Genomic DNA, 19391 nt, shown 5'->3' with positions numbered 1-19391 from the left:
ACTAAACACTTAATGAATGCCAAGTATATTCAAAACACCATGCAGACAGAGGTGATTAAGTAAGGCTTTCCTTTCTGAGGGAGCTTATAAACCAATGGGAAAAAGAAACATACATAAATGAACTGTAAAATCAAGAATAATGTGACTTATTCTGTGATACAGAAAATGGTAGGGAATGCAGAGAAAAAAGAAGTTATTCATTTCATGAAGTATGCCTTATTTGATAATCATTGTCTAATGATAGCCTCTGATAAGTAAGGGCATAGAGACAGAAGTAAACTCATCTCTCACCAGCACCCATAGGTTGGCTAGCTGGAGGTTTATTTTGCTAAATGAGCAAAAGTTTAGCAGGGGGGAAAAAGTATTCTGTAAGAATCAATGGCTATATATAATTTAAACTGCAAAATATTGTATATTTTATTATAATTTTCAATGATGTCCTACACATCCTTTGTATTAGTAAATTTTACAGTGAACTTAGGTATATACATGCATACTTTGGGGGGGAGGTGGGCAGAGCCTGCTTAAACAGCAAAACACTGTAAACCAGTAACGCTACCAGTAACCAAGCCATCTGAGGAGTCAAGAGTTATTCACCTGAACAGTAGAAAATAGCAGTGCCCCGGCCTCAACAGCAGTGAGTCAGTGATGCCATTTTCATGAAATGAAGACTCCATATTCCAGTATTTGCTGTGAACAACTGACTAGTCATAATTAAAGGTTCCTGGTGATCTCAGGTTATTTATAAATATGATTGAGCCCTAACCTCACCAGTGGCTTCTTGGTTTCTTCATGTGAAAAATGAATGGATTTCATGACATTATTCCTAAAGACTCTTCCAACTACAATCCCCAAAACCTATGGATCACTGGAGTTCATTGTTGAAACTGACAAGGGAAAACATTTATCTCTAAATATCAAGCAAAACCCTTGAACACTGGGCAAACAATCATTTAAATGCCAAGTAAACAAACCTTACATTTAGGCAAGAAGAAAAAGTCAGGTTTTTCATGGACAAACCTAGCATCTGAAGTTTTCATCCTTACAATTTTTATCAAGCTTTAATTATAGCGGAGGCTTGGCTATGAGGCGATTTGCCTCTATTACTGCGAATCTGGTAAAAACTTAACCCAAGTGGAACCACCACTGAATCTCAATTTTCTTCTAATTCACTTTAAATCTGCTAGATACTGCCAATAGTGCAAATAAAAATAAGGTTGGTTATAATCCAAACTTAAAATTAACCTGATATTGAAAAATCATAATAATTAGGGGTACTTCACTAGCCAGGATACTACCATTTGGAAGTTGGCTGCGTTCTGTGAATGACTAGAGAATATCTGTTGTTTTTTTTTAATGTGTATTGATTTTATTTCTGTTCTCTCAATTGACATAATAGCTAGTCATGGCTTAGAAACGAGATTTGCAGCCTGTCCTTACAAAGATCCATGCAACAATAATAAACTCAGTGGTCAGAATCCATCAAGCTCAACACTGAGGATTATGTCACCGGGTGAAGAGTTGCTGCTGGACCAATCACCTCAAATAGAATCTGTAAACCCACAAACATAGGTCAAGTGCAGTTTAGAACCACACAGTGGAATAAATTTGCAGTAATTTTATAAACTTAAATCATTTTATCTTTAAGGTTATGTGATGTAGTTGTGTTTGTGCAAATGGGGGGGGGGGGGGGGAACGAAACAAAAGAAACCACAGTTAAAAAAAAAAAAAAGATGGCCGAAGGTCTACCACAGTGATTGAATTCAAATGCGTGATGGTTTTACACCGTTTCTTGTTGAGCATGAAGACAACATTTATTAAATATCTGGAGCTGCATTGAACAGTATCCTTTTAAGGAGTTTTGTCATAAGATAAACACATTTGAGCGATCAAATCACTTTCGAATGCATGTAACTGGAGATTTCATTTTTCTTCCAATGGTGACCTGTTTTTCTCTGTAACAGTTACTAAGAAAAATATTTTTCAGCTAGTCATAAGAATGACTTCCTTAGAAGCCCTTTCCTTTGTACTATGAAACAGTCTGGAAAATATCTCGCTTGACTCATTCATGCTGTCAAAATATACTACAGGGTAAGGCTGACCACTGATTTTCCCTAATTCCTAGAACAACACATGCAATGTATACATGAAATTCCCAAGTAACAGAATTAGGGGTTTTAGGAACACTTTCATGTGCTGATAGCTTATAAAACTATACCCACACAGGCTAGTCTATTCATTTGCGATGCCTGAGGACTACCACTTATGCAGGAAACATTTTGTTCATTTAAATTCATTGCACTTAAAAAAAATTAAATGAACAGAGTAAGGTCCTTCATTATGACTCATGTTTTTTAACTTCAGTGCTACAAATAAGGATCAATTAGAAATTCAAAGAGAAGATATTAGCGTTATTTGGAGAGTATGGGAGTTATTTGGAGAACATAAAATCAAATACATTATGTAAAAAATATATAAAATTTTTTACAAAAAACAAAATAGTCACGAGGTAAACCAGATCATCACTGGGACTCACATTTGTTGATACACGTTATAAGAATCGTTCAAAATTAACACTCATTCGTTTACCAACTGGCTATTTTATTATAACTAATAAAGAAGATATAACAAAATGAAAGATATATAGTCAATGGAAACCTGCTAGTTATAATGGATACACATCAAGTATCACTGTTTGTTGTTTTTTTTTTTCAGAGAACAGAAGTCATAGGGGATGTTATTTAGAGCAAAATAATTATTTTTGAATCAGAAACCTAATGGGGATGTTAATGAAACAGTGACTACACCTTCTAACTATGAATAAGAAATACTGAGTAGGTGAAGAGCTTATTTTGTTCTTTAAATAATGTTTTAAAATGCACCCGCAGTGCTAATCGTAAAGCAAAGCCAGCTCTACGTGAGTTTGGATCATGTGAAGACTTCCAGATGGCTTTATCCTTAGGAGAAAAATCCGTCTTCTCTATAGATTGAGAAGTCATGGCAAAAATACTGTGTTCCCTTGAATTTCTCAGCAGTATTAAACAAGTGGTTGTTATCCAAAGGCCTATAGCTTTTACAAAATATATCTGGGCATGTCTCTTGGTTTCGAGACTCCAACTGAGTAGGTTCAGGTGGTGGGGCAAGTGGTAGGAGAAATGCACCTTTCCAAGTCTCTTTCGCTTTTGCAGGAAGCCTGGAAAAGTACCTGAGATGCTATCTGGCATGCAGTGGGCATGCCACGTAAGCCTTGACTCACCGGGCCTGAAGCAGATCCTGCTGTGAGTATGGCTGATCACTCAGCAAGGCGAAGGCTTGGGTCTACTAGGTATTTGTAGCAAAGTGGTCCAATTGGCACCATCTCTTATACACTCTCTATTTTTACTGTTACAATTCTGAACTGGCAGGTCTTTTGAGGCCAGGTTTTGAACAGGCATTAAAAAAAAAAAAAAAAAAAAGCCAGTCGGAATGTTTATGTTCCCTCATTCTTCAAAAATCATATGCTAGCCAAACAAACCAGAGGTGGCAGGAAGCCCTGGAAGGTATTAACACAGGGAGAGAGTGATCCTCTGTCAATCATCCCAAAGCAAATACATTCTGAACAAGTAAGAAAACTTTGAGGCCAAGATGTGACTGGGAAGGATTAATAAGGAGCTCCTTTATTAACATGAACGTTACTTTCATTCTCAGTATTTCAATAGTTTTTTCCTGATCTAGTAATTCCATAAGGAGAGAGGGGGAGGGAGGGAGAGAGAGAGAGAGAGAGGGGTAGAGAGAGAGAGAGAGCCCCGAGCGCAAGCTCTTGGACTGTTGATAATATCTGCAGAAACTTGTCTGCTGGAAAATGTTTCTTTAACTTTGGTTTGGCTCCCACCTTGGAGCTGATGGGAAATAAAAACTTTTCCATGGCTCCGAGCCAGCTGAGCTGCTAAAACAAAAGGTAACATTCATTAGGGGATCATGGTACCATGATCTCATTCTGAAGGTTAATGTTTTTACATCAAGTATGAATTGTCTAAAGTTTGGGAAACTCAAACAATTAATGTTAGAGAAAATAAGTATCAGCCTCACTTCAAATGTTGTAATTTGCATGGAAAAAAATAATTTTAACTATGAAACATGAAACAAAACTCATTTGATCCCTAGCTTAATCATTTCATTTCATTTTCTCCCTCTGCAATGCCCCCAATAGGTGAGCATACACTGACACATAAACATCCTGCTTGTTATTTCTACTATTGTCCAAAAATAGGTAGTTTCTATAGGAAATCATTCTTAAAGAGAAGTGAATTTTTCTCAATCATACAGGAGTATCTGAATGTGCTGCCTACCCTGATTTTCAAAAGAAAAATACATAAGGGGGGGGGAGGAGGGTCAGGAATTCCAGGCTCTACACATCTGCTAACTAATATCCATTGGCCATTATTTCCAGGAAGGCGTTAAAGCTGCACAAATTTTGGCACCTTCCAAAATGCTGAAAACAAATGTTTTATGTTCCCTGCCCTCAGAGGTTCTCCTGTACTTTCTCCTAATTGTTTCTCAACATGTTAAAGGCCTAACGGCCAACTCAATTAAACTACAACCATCTCCTTTGAACACATATTTGATCTTCCCTCAACATCAAGTAACACAATGAACTCATTGCACATAATCAGTGCACAGAGCAGAATGGGCAATAATCAATCGTCCCAAGGAGGAGGCAGTGGTATGGCCCAGTAAATCAAACAGTAAGGGCACAACTCATGTGCAGAATTAGAGAATAACAACATTTACACCCGACCATAAAGGAAAACCCAGAGAAGGCCATGGAACCAATATTATTTCTGAAGAACCAATAAAATCAGGGATCAGGAATCCCCCTGCGCACTTGCTGAAAAAGATATATTCTCTCCTATTTCTAACCAAACTTGTGGATTCAGCCAGCATCTTTGCATATCTTGGCACAATTAAGAGACTACTTTACTGGGCTAGAATTGGATCACTGTTAATTCTGAGTAATAGTGAGAGGGAGAAAAAAATGAGGACTTGGATGCTTCTTTACAACTTTGAGAAAGTGGTAGATGTTATATTATTGTGCAATCACATAGTATTTGAAATACCAAGTGTGAACTGTTTCAGACCAGCATAGAGCATTAGTTTGAAATGAAATTAAAGTTGGAACAGATGTGGTTATCACCACTTGTTCATTCATGGGTAACTGCATTTATGAAATGGGTTTTCAGCCTAGACCATGATAGAAATACTTAATAATTTTATGAATACAACCTCAATGAGCTGTAAGTGAATGGTCCACATGGTAAGAGGTGAAGGGGTATTTTTCTCTTGGTCACAGGTAAGTAAATAAACTAGTATTTGATAATGCACATTTATACACATTCCAGATAAAAGTCGCTTTTCATGATTTCTAATAAGGTAACACATAGATACCCGTAATATTCAAATTAACATGACATGTATTCTGACGTAAGGCAAAGTTCTTCTCATAAAGGGAAAGAAGACTTAGACTGAATTCCAACATTCAAGCAAGAACACTAGCAGCTACCATTTATGGAATATTTACACTGAGCAAGACACTGCATGAAGTGACCTATGTTATACAACTGACCTCACAGACTCCTCACACAACTTCAAAGCAGTAGCATTGGTCTCATTTTGTACAGGGGGAGACTGAGACATGGAGAGGGGAAGTTACCCGGAAGTGACTGAAGGAATCCAACCTAGATCCAGCTGAATTCATGCTTTGGGCTCTTAACGAGGTCTTCCTCTATGTCATAAAACAAGTTGTTTATTTACGTGTTTTTGCATATGGCTTTTTGCAATTATTCTGAAGATCCTATTTTGATTAAAAATTCCAAGGCAGCATTGGGACTAAGTGAAAACCACCAGTGGTCACATTCTCACTATTCCTAGCACCAACATTTATTTGCTATAAAATAATATTAACTGTAAATGTCTTCCCAAGGAAAGGAGTGCAGAGGAAAATCTAGACACTCAGAAAACACCAAAATAATAATAATGAAGAAAATGTCCAAAGAAATGAAATCAAAGGATGGTAAATACAACTTACATTTCCCTGTGATCAATTTGGTTTTGGACACTAAACAAGTTTGAATTTATAGATCAAAGACAATCAATTTTGTTAAAACATATCTATATGGCTATTTAACTAAACTGATACATTCAAGAGGATGGCCAAAAGGCACTGAGTTTCCAATCATTTCAGGAAAGGTATTCATGACACTAGCTATTGATGTTAAAGATTTCCTTTTCTTTTTGTCCAAGCTATTATTCATCTAATGAATGGCTCTGTGAGAATAATTATATATTAGTCAGAGAGCATGTTAAATCATATAATGAACAGTAATGTTTGAGATACATCTCTTAACAATCCAGGAGTACAATTTAAACTAATATTTACTAAATATCCAGTAAGCCCAGGAATTTCATTATCTTAAATTCATGTCTTTTCTGAGAGCAAACATGTCCTTTTTGTCTTAGCAGGAACAAAAGACAATCAGTGATTATTATATTTACACTAGAGGCCCCATGCACAAAATTCGTGCACTTGGGGTAGATCCCTCAGCCGGGCCTGTGCCCTCTCGCAGTCCAGAAGCCCTCGGGGGATATCCTACTGCTGGCTTAGGCCCACTCCCGGCTGGGGAACAGGCCTAAGCCAGCAGTCGGACATCCTTAGTGCTGCCCTGGAGGCAGGAGAAGCTCCCGCCACCGCCACTGTGCTTGCCAGCTGTGAGCTGGGCTTCTGGCTGAGTGGTGCTCCCCCTGTGGGAGCGCACTGACCACCAGGGGGCAGCTCCTGCATTGAGCATCTGCCCCCTGGTGGTCAGTGTGTGTCATAGCGACTGGTCATTCCTCTGTTCGGTTGATTCGCATAGTAGCCATTTACTACAGTGATGGCGAACCTATGACACGCATGTCAGAGGTGACACGTGAACTCATTTCTTGGTTGATTTTTCTTTGTTAAATGGCATTTAAATATATAAAATAAATATCAAAAATATAAATATTTGTTTTACTATGGTTGCAAATATCAAAAAATTTCTATATGTGACATGGCACCAGAGTTAAGTTAGTGTTTTTCAAAATGCTGACACACTGAGCTCAAAAGGTTTGCCATCACTGGTTTACTATATACAATATTTATTATTATTATTTTTTTTTTAGCTTGTTCCATTTCGATCTTTTTTATTTATTTATTTATTTATTTATTTATTTATTTATTTATTTAAATCTATTGCTGAAAGTATTACAAATTGTTTTTTGTTTCAATTACATATACTGTAAAACTCTTAAAAAAAATGAGGTGAGCTATTTTTAAATACATCATTAAAATTAAAGGATAAAAATGCATCATATAAAATTAAAGTGAAAACATTTCCTCTTACTGAATCTAGATATTTCAGCATTATTAATATTGTAATTACTAAACAAATATACAAAAAATTAAAATTAATTTCTAAAATTTTATTCCTAAGTATTAATTTTAAAATTAATATTAAAATGTGTCATAAATACATAAGTGTGGCATTGGATAGGAAGACATAATATGAAACATCGTCAAAGAGGTAGGTGAATGTTTTCATGTAGGTTTAATTTCATATACAATTTGCAAAGGTTTTTAAGTACATTTTTGTTTCCAATATTATTATAAACATGCAGTAAAATGCATGAAATAAAACTAACAAACTCTCACAAAATGTCTCATGCTTCTATGCATTAGAAGAACATCAATTATACAACTTCCTTGAATTAGAAAGAATATTATATTTTATACCAAAAAAGAATCATAAGGCTATTTATGAAATGAAAATTCCCTTATCTGGTGCCCTGCACTTCACTTCCAAGCTTTGTCTTAGAATCTTAAAACTCTAACTCACTCTCTCTCTTTTGATATTGTTCATCCTTAATGGGAAATACAGAAGACAATGGTATCTAATAAAGATTCTAAAAAGATATCAAATAATTTTGTATTTCTCACTATGCATACTTAAACCATTATATGTATGTTACATTTTAAGCTACTACCTGTTAATCATACTTTAAAGGCCTTGGGAGAGCTACTTAAATTGATTCCACCATGCAAAAATTTGCAATGGAAATGACTCCTCTTCAGTGTGAATAATGACTCTTTAGTTCATCTGAGTTTGAGGGGTTTTTTGTTTTGTTTTGTACTATACTGGGTTTTCTTATGTGGACATTTGTTTTCAATTTATTACTCCACTATGATTCATGGAAGGCAATGTTTGGGAGTAAAAGTTCATAATAGTGGAAAAAAAGTTCAATAAATAAAATCATGATGATAATCTTTTCTCATGGCTAGATTTAGATTTCATTAGTTTCCACTTAGCCATGAACAGATATGAGATAATGTGAAGAAAGTTAGGTCATTCAGAATACAGATATTTATTAACAGGATTCTTTATATAAATAACTAGAGGCCCGGTGCACGAATTCGTGCACGGGTGGGGTCTGGTGGCCCGCCCCAATCGGGACCCATTGGGCCAGGCTGGTGGGGGGAAGGGGCCATGGGAAGTTGGCTGGCCAGCCCCACCACCTGATCAGGGTAGGGGTGGGGAGACGATCGGGGCCCAGATCAGGATGGTTGGCTTCTACAGTGAGCATCATAGCCACTGGTCGTTCCAGTTGTTCTTCCATTCCAGTCGCTGGGCTTTTATATATATAGATGAATTTTTTAGTTATTTCTTCCTCTATGCTTCATTTCTCGGGTGTCTCCCTTGAAGGAGAATTGTTTTATAAGGAGCAACGTCATCTACCAAAGAGGAATCTTCCTTTGAACATAATAAATTTGGCTCTGTTTTTCTCTAAAACCTTTTATTTTTTTAATTTGGGCCATTTGGTAAACTAACACTGTTTAGTTATAAAAGCGTCCTGGGATTGGGAGATGTTACTAGACTTATTTTCAGTCTAAGAACGGTTTTAGAATATTAGATGAACAAAGATATCTAAAAGCAAATTATCTTCTGAATGTAGTAACATGCAAAGAATGAATTACAGATGTAATTTATCCATCACAAGCAGATCCCAAACACTGATTATGTCCGTGCTTGTGCAGAAAATTGAAAATGATAGAAACGCTTCCCAGCTTTTCTAACTTTAATTTTCCATGTTTTGCTTTCTGTAATTTACTGTCGACTATTAACACAGATGCTTCCTGCCTTATCTGAGAGGAGCCTAGACTTAACCATAAGTGATTCTGAAATCCAGAAGCCTACACACAAAGTGTGAATTTTATACAGAGAGAGATAAAGTCTCGTTTAAGATGCCTGGCATCATTTGAGGTCTTGAGCACTCAGGGTATTGAGTCTCAATAATTAGTGAGTCTCAGCTAGCATTACCAAACTAAAAAATACATATAAATATTGTGGAGCAAATCAAGATGGCTGCAAAAGAATGGTGCCAAGACTCACAACTGTGACCTCGGGTGGAAATACAGGTGGTCTCCAGCCGACCAATGATGAGCCAGGGACGGCTGCGTCGGTCTGGCGGCCTGTGGCTGTGGGAATTCTCACATGGAGGACTTCCTCTCCTTCTCTTTCCACTTGTGGTCTCAGAATGAATAGTTGTGAGAGGGAAGGGAGAGGACAAAGGAAAGATACACCACCAAAGGCTCTCCCTTTTCCTTCAGTGCCTCTCCCACTGGCCTTCCAATCGCTGCTGAGAAGTTCCCCCTCTAAATTCCAGCTCCACCACCCAATGCACTGGTCTCTCCGTGAGCGATCAGCCCCCGGGGACTGTGTTTTAGTATCTGCCTTCTCAAAGGTTGACCTAGGAAGTGTTTAAGTTACACTCCTTGAATTATGGAATCCCCACCGTCAATCCCCTCCTCAATGTCCTTCCTCTCACATCTGCTTCTTTATTGCTGATCCCTTGGCTATATCCTGTAATAAAATGACCCCCCAATTTTTTTTTTTTTTTTAGTTTGCTATTTTCATTATTCACCTATTTCCCCATGGCTACTACTAATTAGAAAGCAACAGTATCAAAACGGCTACCCTTTTGAAAATTTCAGAAAGAAAGGAGAAAGAAGAGAAGCTGGTCATTTTAATATTAAGTTTCACGGTGGACCAGACTCAGGATCAACAGGCGGTGCACTAAAAAAGGAAGTGAGGTGTTTTTTTTAGGAAAAATAAAAGAAAGGGGGGTGCTTGGAAGTCACACTGACAAAGAGGTCTTTCCACCCTGAGAAAGCTTGGGCTGCAGCCCCACACCCCCTCCGTCCTTAGTCCTGGCTGATCCTGAGCCTCTGCCTTGTGCAAAGGGAACAGCTCCAGGGGTCAAGAGCAACCGGAAGTGGGAGCTGCGGACAACTCCTGCACTGACTTGGGGAATGTGTCCCAGGGGTCTGGGGGAGGCCACTTCCTTTGCACTCGGCCAAGGTGAACTCCTGGAGCCCCACACTGAACCCTGAAATACATCTTTCCATAGAAACATTTGGACAAAAGCAGTTGGGGTCTCTGACGCTAGTAGTCCTTAAGATTTATGATAAGATGGTACTTACAAGGCTTTTGTGGAGTCTCCTGGGTTTAATTAATCACTGGGGTTTCAGGGCACTATTTGTACAGGACTGTAACTCAAGCATCCTATCGCTACTTGGCTTCCCCAGGTTGGCCTGATGACCTAACCATATTGCCTCTGTGGGAAAAGGCTTCCTAAACCTTGAAACTTTGGAATATGCCTTTTTTTAAATACATTGGGAGGCGTTATATAGTTTACACAGTGCCTACTTATTGAAGTTGATTCATTTACAACCTTTTTTCTATATGGCCATATACTTAGAACAAATATATAATCTTTCAAATTTGGTGGCAGGGTTCTTGATGCTATCTTGTGTACACTCATTGATTCATTAGTTGAGTTAACATATAATGACTTTACTATTTACTGTTCTAGGTTCTGTGTCATAAATTCGCCTTAAACATTCAATTTTATTCTTAAGCACTGATGTCAGATGCTTTCTTTGTGGAATCTGTATGATGTAGATGTGTAAATTAAGAAGCAATGTTTGTGGGAAAGGTGGCTAAAAGTAGAGGCTGTGAAGTCAGGTTATCAGGCGTGGAGTTCACATTCTACTGGCCGAGTGACCTGGCACGTATCACCTAACTTCTCTGTCCGTCGGTGTGGCCATCTGTGAAATGGTCATAATAAAGGTAACTTTCTCAAAGAGAAATACTATAAAAAAAACTAAAAAATGCTAAAAATACTGACCAGCATACAGCAATTTCAATAAATCTTAACTCATTTTACTTTTATTTCAGAGGAAATAAACAAATATATTTGTAGAAGAGCAGAAATAGGTATCAGAATAACTGTAAGTTCTTTCTGCCAAGTAAAATCATTGGAGACCTGTTTTTATGACATGTGTTCCTGTTCCAGTCCAGTTATAAATACGTAACTGTGTACATAAATATACATTGGCAATAAAAAATAAAAATGAGGCCATTTTCTTTTTCTATATAAGTAAACATCAATCCATTCGTGATATGCCAGGTTTTATGGACTAAATATATCAAAGTTTGGAAGAAAAGAAAAAGACAGCCCTGGTTAACCAGAAGTGATGACAGGTTTACCAAGATAAGAAGATAAAGGTTTCTCTTCCATTGTGATCTCCCCTCAGCAACCTCCTAGACCCAGGTGCTTTTCAGAATTACTTGACTCTGGAAGCTTCCTGGGGGGGAAAAAAAAGACTATCTCTCTAACTCTCCCATCCCAGTGACTGCCCTCCTGAAAATTCCTTCTCCCCTTCAACCTTATCCATCAAAGGCCTGATTTTATTTCAAGCAACACTTTAAAGACTACAGTTCCCACCTTTCCTTGCTGCCAAAATCAGCCAATGAGAGACCAGGAATAATCACTGGGTGAAGCTTAAAGGACCTTTATTCAAAGGAGCCTAAGTGAGCTGGGCGGTGGTCCCTTTTGCCCTTGCTTCTTCCTGCCTCAGGGAATGGCAGAGCTGATGGCTGGCGCCACAGTGGCCATCTTGCAATTTTGAAATAATCTTAAGGTTGAAAGCTTGTGCTCCCCAGGAACAAAGGATGAAGAAACCTCTGTTCTAATGACTATGGAGTCATCATACAGGCCTGGACAACTGACTAAAATACAAACCCTTACTCTGCTAATGCCACATGCTGGGGAGGGGTTGTCTCTGGTACTCAATGCTGATTATAATTCCTTAAATACAAAAGTGTCTAAGTCATTTCTGTGTGACTCCAGAGAAAGACATAAAGAGGGATCAGAAACAACAGTTAGGAAGCCAAACAATCAGGAAGCTGGAAAGAACTCAGAGATGAAGCATAAGAAGACGAGAGGTCAGAGACGACCAAGGCCAAAGGTACCCAGGAGACAGCCTTTCAGCCAAATTGTAATGTATAAGGGTTATAACTATCAGTAATTTTCAAAACAGAAGTCCTTATAATATAAACATTTTATCTCTAACAAATCAAACTTTTTACCTCAAAGTGAAAATCTTTTAAAAACATGCCAGAGAATATGAATAATACTGTAGGTGATGTGTAGTTGATGTTATTTGTAGAAGAAATATACTATTAGAATTAAAATCTCTGTTCATTATAAATAAATATTAGAGTAAGAAGATCTCACTAGAATTAATCTTGTTTACATTGAAATTCACAGAGAAATCGCTATTCTAATAATGTATTATACACCACACAATTAAGTTTGCTTAGCTTTCAGTTGCTCTGACTGAAGTTTCTACATATTATTAATAACTATCGTTAGTGCTAAATCAAAATCCATCTGGTTATTGATCCATGCCCACTGACTGTCATAATTTTTGGCCTGTTAATATAGAACATTGCTCCCTATCTAAAAGCATGAGATGTGTTCCTGCTAAAGTTAAAAACAAACAAACAAACAAACAAACAAAAAAATCACTATTTCCTCAATAGGGTCTCCCTGTCAGAAAATAACCAGCTTTATCTAAGTCTGTGGGAAGGCATAGACACCGCTCAGCATGAAAGGCAATGGATTAGCGATGCTGGTAACTGAAATCCTCTACTTATCCTGGGCAAGGAAAACGACAGGATAAGCTTCCCAAACCAGGTTCCGGGGTGTGTCTGTTCTGGGTCTAAGAAACATTCCATTTCTCACCTCTGGAGTCAACTGGGCGGATGTCACGCTTTTCCTGCCTGGAAGATTTTTACCCCACGCCGCATGGAGTCTCTTAAGTCACAGCGGTCCTGTGGATGCAACTGTTTTGCGGCTGTTTGTGGAATCAGAATTTTGTGTAGGTTTAGAAGTCTGAGTCACAAAGTTTGAACTCAACTGTAAGTGCCACAGTGCTTTAGGTTTAAGTTGTTTTTAGTTTGTCACCCACACAAATTGAAGCAAGGTTTAAATGAGAAATAGAAATAGAAGCAGTGTACCAAAAATCTTCTGGAAGGAAACAAATTAACTAGCTCTAGAAGTAGTGCCTTAGGTAGCAGGATTCAAACCCTGGCTTGAAATATGTCCAAAAGTTTAAAAATCTGCACTTTCTTAAAAAAATATATATATGTCTCTAAAAGAATTCTATCAGAATATAAATTGGTAAAGGAGTCAAGTTTTATTACCAAAGCAGCTACAGCCATTGAGAATTTCATTAAGGAGAGGTTCATGTCAAAGTTGATGGCATCACAGCACATTTACAGGGTATTCTTGACAAAGCTGTGCACTTTCCGCTTAGAGAAGACACCTGGAACTTTGACATGATACACACCGCTACACATGTCATGCTTTATTGTTAGTTCATGTCCAAAGTCATTATGGGCAAACAAGGAAGTCCTGTGTCAACCTGTCCCTGAAAGACACACTGAATATGTACCTATACGTAACAATATGTCAAAGTTTTAATATCACATAGGAAACGCCATTAGCAAACAATAATCCAACAATAACAATGACAAAACTCTTAGTAAAAAGTCATTGCAATTAGAAGCCTGCCAGGTCAAAGCTGTCACTGAAAATTGGACGTGTAGTCTGAAACTTGCAGATATCATTTTGTCAGGATTATCAGTCAAGCCCGTCGAAAAATTAGGATGAAAAGACTGTGCTGGGGATTTAGAAAGAGCAGCACCAGGGACAATTGCTACGTTGAAGATCCACTGTGCTGACAATGGAGGGTCTCCTGAAATTTAACTGCAAAGACCTTCAGGACCACTTCATAAAGTCCAGTTACGCTAGCCCTGGCCTGTGTGAGCAGCTAGAGGCTGGACTGGCCTCACTGACTGATGTTTTAGTTGTTCATTTACCTGGATGCTCACTTGTTTGTGTCTTCTAATAGCTGATTTCTGTATTTCATATATCCTTCCAGGTCTCCAATTACACTTCAAATGTGCTCACTCAGTGCCCTTGATTTTATGCCACCTTGCGGTGGGATCCGATCTCTGATGTATCTGATAAATTTGATCGGCTGTGCTATCTATATACACAAATGTGTATGACAGTGAAATAAACGTTTAATTAGCTTAAACAAAATTGCCTAATGTGATAAGAGAACAAGTGAGTTTTCAAATATAAAAGTTTTGTTGTATTTTTGGAAAATAGATATAAACATAAAGATTATATCTCCCCACCCCCCGAGTACCTGAAAAATAAATGGTTTTTTAAAAAGAATCAATATGCAATAGTCTATTTCTGTTCATCATGTGGTGAAAGCTTTGTTAGAATACAGATCACTTAGCATCACATTAAAATACATTCTGTAGGCTTCTTTCCATCAACTACCTAAATTTTAGTTTAGAGATTTACTGGGGGAAAAACATTAGGTAACTTGCCATTAACTATTAACTACATAATAATTTCTGATACATAATGTTCTAATGGCAGCTTGCAGGGTTGATATTTTTCTTTTAATTTTTTTTCTATTTTGTCATCTCTTCAGAAACCATAAGAAAAAAAAATCTCTAGAATCAAAGAGTGTACCTTTTTAAATGTTCAGGGTTTCTGGTATTACTAAAACACTCAAATCTATAGTTTGCAAGCAATTTAATTTGAAAATACTTTTAGACTGTTGTATATTAAGACCGCAAGTTTAAAAGAAATTAAGTGCTTAAAATATTGTTTAGTTATAAACCAGTGCACATTATTACAGCCTTAGCTCTTTCTTACTGTTGTCATTCCACTGCTAATATATATATATACATATATATGTGTGTGTGTGTTTGTAAATATATATATATCCCTCATTATGATGTATTCTCATTTACTTATCAACATATTTATTGTGATACAAAATTCTGCTTTCATCTAGTCAACTTAATCTAAGTTTATTATTTAAACTTTAACAACACCAATGGGCAACTAAAATACTATCGGCTAATTTTCCTCCTACTGCCTTTAGTCATATGCCGATTGGTTTCTTTTGCATAACGACTTTTCTGAACTGTTCGACTTGTGTTTTTAATGAAACAAATTCTCCTCTTCTAAGTAGAGAAGTCTGCTATACACGTAAGTCACCTGGGAGCCTGGCCAAAGTCTGAAACAGCACAGCTGAAGGGTACAGCCATTTCACAGGGTCCTCGCGGCGAGGATTTGGTTTGCTTTTCTAACTTGCTAAAAATAGTCGATTACACAGGCTACCTCCATCTCACGGCTCAAGAACTCACAAAAGGCTGGACTGTGGATTGCAGCAACACACAGAACACATTTTATTAAAGAAGTCAGGATATTGCAAGTTTTCTCAATTCCTTCCGTTTACTCTCCGAGACAATACAAATGATCTAGCAGTTACTGGCATGGAAATCTCATAATGCTCCCAAATTTCAAACTTCAGGCATGAGTCACAGGCTTACTTTAACTGTTTTTAAATATGTTTTTGATCTATTTTAGCCACAAAATTGAACACAGGAAGACTACTATATAAAAGGTCAGATTCCAAACACTGTGTTAAGAATCACATGTGTTAAAAGTATATATAAAAAACAACTAATTTTTGAAACATGAATACTTAATTACCTTTTCAAAAATTCTAAAATTAATTCTAAATATAGTTATTTCACTCACATTCAAGGAACTATTGCTTTGGGAATGAAGCTTCACCATAAATACATTTGTGTCTTCTTCCTCAGATTCAAATCAATATATATATATATATTTTTTTTAATCAGGTTTTAGACTAGGACGTAAATTTCAGTTTCTCTTAGAAAGACAAAGAAGAAAGACGAGTCTGCATTGATTAGCGGCTAAAATGGGTTCATTTCATCAGTAAATTTTAAATCTTCCAATTATTTGTTGTTTAAAAAAAAGTAAGTCCTTGATGTGGCGGTTGAATCCTGTTAACCACACAGCACGTCTCTAAGCAAAGCTGCTACTCTACTCAAAGGGGGACTGTTCTGCGGCCACAAGTGAGCAGCGACTAAGAAAAATATTTTGAAATGGAAAAATAGCAACCGAATTTTAATGTTCCACAATGTCCCCAAATGCTGTGGAGGCAGGTCTCCTGTGAAACCACTCAATGTCACAGCCAAGTTAAATGTCCTTCATTTTGCAGCTACCAGGGAATCATCAACTGTCTGTAGGATTAAAAATTGGATTTACTAGTAATTGGGTCAAAAGAGGGTTACTTATGGACACAGCTGTTTACCGACAAGTGTAATTAGCCCTTTGCCCCTCATTTTACGGATCCCAGTTTCTAATTACACCTACATTCAGTCGGCATGAATGTAGGAATACATGTTCACAAAGCTACAACCACTGTGCCCTTCAATGATGTCTTTAGAGTAAAGGGGGGAAAAGGACCCCATGATAACTTATAACTTTTGCTTACTGATCTTTAGGATTAGGACATTAAGAATAATCTAACATTGTAAGTTATCTGTGTTACTGTAAATACCTTTTTTTTTTTTATCCTACTCTGAAGATAATATCCTTGAGTCTTTGGAGAAAAAACTTTAGCGAAGGGAGCAGCCCAATCTGGACCCCCCAAAAAAGTAATTAACTGAACTAGTTAACTCTTAAGTGCACTCATAACATCTGAGTGAATTGTATGTTGGCTTATGAGCTAACTATTTCAGTTAATTCACCCCAATGTTATTAAGGAAAGCATATGATAGCACTATTTTTTTTTTTTTTGCAAAACAAAGGATAAAACTATGAGACTTTTAATATATATATATGTGTGTGTGTGTGTGTGTATATATATATATATATATATATATATATATATATATATACACACACAAACAACAGAGCCATCTCAAAGGCTCAAAGAGGGAATTATATTGGCACATTAGTATTCAAAGGCAATTGAATTAAACCAAACAGACAGAGCACCCAGGAATCTTCATACTCCTAGACTTGACCTTGCATGTCAAAATTAAAGACATGTATGCTGTCTTTTAAAAGAGCCACTCTCAAACCTGATACCTAAAATACAAGGACATTTTTGAATGTCTAGTTATACTAAAGTGAATCTTTTAGTATTATGGTACCCACGAAAACTAACTCAATATTTCTAGCTGAGATTGTTACAAATAAAAAAATAATTAGGACCTAACAGAAAATAAAGTTCCTTCAAATTAGAAATTTAGAAGCTAAAAAATAATTCCAATTAATACTAGTACTTAAGAGTTTCTACTTATTTATTAAACTCACATTCAACAAACTTTATGGCTTAGATAGGGTGCTATAGGCAGCAGATCAAAACTTCTAATTATTTTTTCCACAAATTGCATTGCTTCTGGCCTTAAAACTATATACTCATACAATGAAAAGGAAATCCATAATGTCAAAATACTAATATAAAACATCTTCCCAAGTTTAGCTGACCTAATATTTGCTATTCTTTTACAACATTACAGCACCTTTAGAAACAAGCAAAATCAAATCATCTTCATTCAGCTTCTGCCATGGCCTTGTATATAATCTATGCATATGCTAACACACACATGTATCTACATTTACTATTCCTATAGACGCTGACTTATTACGAAGCTAAATAGCTGACAGTTTCTGCTCTAGGAAAAAAAAAAAAAAGCATAGCATTAAAGGACTAGTAAAGTTATTCATAACAAACAAGTTTGGCCAGGCTTGCTTCTATTGGTTCTCAATCAAGTCCCCCAACCCCAACATCATCAATAAGAACACCCCATAGAACTAAACTATTAACAAGGCAATCCATCATCCCAAACTCAGTGAACTCTATGTCCACATCCCCTCTATTCAATTATTGCATAGCCTTAAAATAATGTAACATTTACTCACTTTCAATGAATCAAAGCAGGCGATTACTCGTCCATTTTCAACTTGGCAGCTTTTCGAAGGATGTGCAAATTTACATTCCGTGTCTGGCCGCGAGCAAGTCCCCCTTTGGAACTCTCTACAGACTTCCAGTGTTAGCCATTTTGTGTCCCGAATCGGTGCGACACTCACAGCCATGTTTAGATTTTACAGGTAGTTAAATTTTTCAGTGAAACCAACAAACCCAACCCCCCCTCAAAAAAAAAAAAAAAAAAACCTACTACCAAAAAAAAAAAAAAAATGCTGAACTGATAAAACTGTAAAATGATGATGAAAACGTCCCCTCCAAAATACGTTTCCCCCACTCCCTGCTTTAAAAGTACATGGAAAATTGTGTTGTCGATATCAAGGAAAAGATCTCCCACTAGAAATTCACAGCATGAAACTGTTAATTCAAAGAGGTTTTGGTGTTTTTTTTAGAGAAATCCTAGGATCTTAAGTAGATGAACGTTTAAAAGGAGGGCCTGGAATCAGCCTTGTGCTCTCAGTAACCCCTTCCCAGTGCCAATTTTGAGCCCAAAATGCAAGCATGAAACCGTGGCAGACCCCTGGACACCGATTTTCCAAGCTGCTCTCAGCAAAGTTGTCTGAAAGGGAATCTCCTCACAGCTGAATTTGCAATGGAGTTTGGTGGTGCAATCGGTATTGATTAGTTTGGCATAGACAGATGCAGCAGTTTAGAGCAAAATCGAGAAAATGATTTTGTTTTGTTTTGTTTTCCTCCTTGATTTCCTGGCAGAAGATATCTTACTTTTTTCAGCAAAACTTTTCGTTCAAAAAACTAAAGCAGCCTAGGGCAATGCCAGATACTTAGAGCTTTTCTCTTGATTCTAAGTAGAAATGGGGGTGTCTGGGCTAGAGGTGGAGGGTGGATGTGCTGTCGTCACAGTCTAGCTGGCAGCAAGCAAGGCAAAAGCAGAGACTGCTCTAGAAGCGGTTCCAAGCAGCAGAGACGTCAGGAAAGGCACTTCTTAGTACCAACCTGTAGAAAAAAGAGATAGGTTAAGATTTACTAAAGTAGCACTTCACCGATGTCCTACAGTACCACAACCTTGCCATGTGCTACCAGACTAAGTCATATTCGTGTCAGCCTGCTCTCTTGCTCTCTGTCTCTCTCTCTC

General features: G+C 37.2%; 1 protein-coding gene across 30 annotated transcripts in view; it reads right to left on the bottom strand.

Moving 5' to 3' along the window:
- MBNL1 (muscleblind like splicing regulator 1) overlaps window positions 1–19391 on the bottom strand; it is a 194483-nt gene that overhangs the window by 118929 nt on the left and 56163 nt on the right. For 25 of the 30 annotated variants that reach the window (XR_009451790.1, XR_009451791.1, XM_059686817.1 and 22 more), the window contains exon 2: window positions 18235–19252. The exons of 4 other annotated variants lie outside the window; for them this stretch is intronic. Coding sequence is in view for 23 of the 26 variants with exons in the window: in XM_059686817.1 (XP_059542800.1) it covers window positions 18235–18408 (174 nt within the window). In the remaining 3 variants the exon portion in view is untranslated. Of the gene's footprint in view, window positions 1–18234; window positions 19253–19391 lie in introns of those variants that run through there. One more of the 30 variants, XM_059686839.1, reaches the window with a different exon arrangement.

This window comes from Myotis daubentonii, chromosome 3 (genome assembly GCF_963259705.1).
Source record: "Myotis daubentonii chromosome 3, mMyoDau2.1, whole genome shotgun sequence".
NCBI lineage: Eukaryota > Metazoa > Chordata > Mammalia > Chiroptera > Vespertilionidae > Myotis > Myotis daubentonii.
The sequence above is the reverse complement of the archived record's forward strand: the minus strand, read 5'-3'. Positions and strand labels throughout refer to the sequence as shown.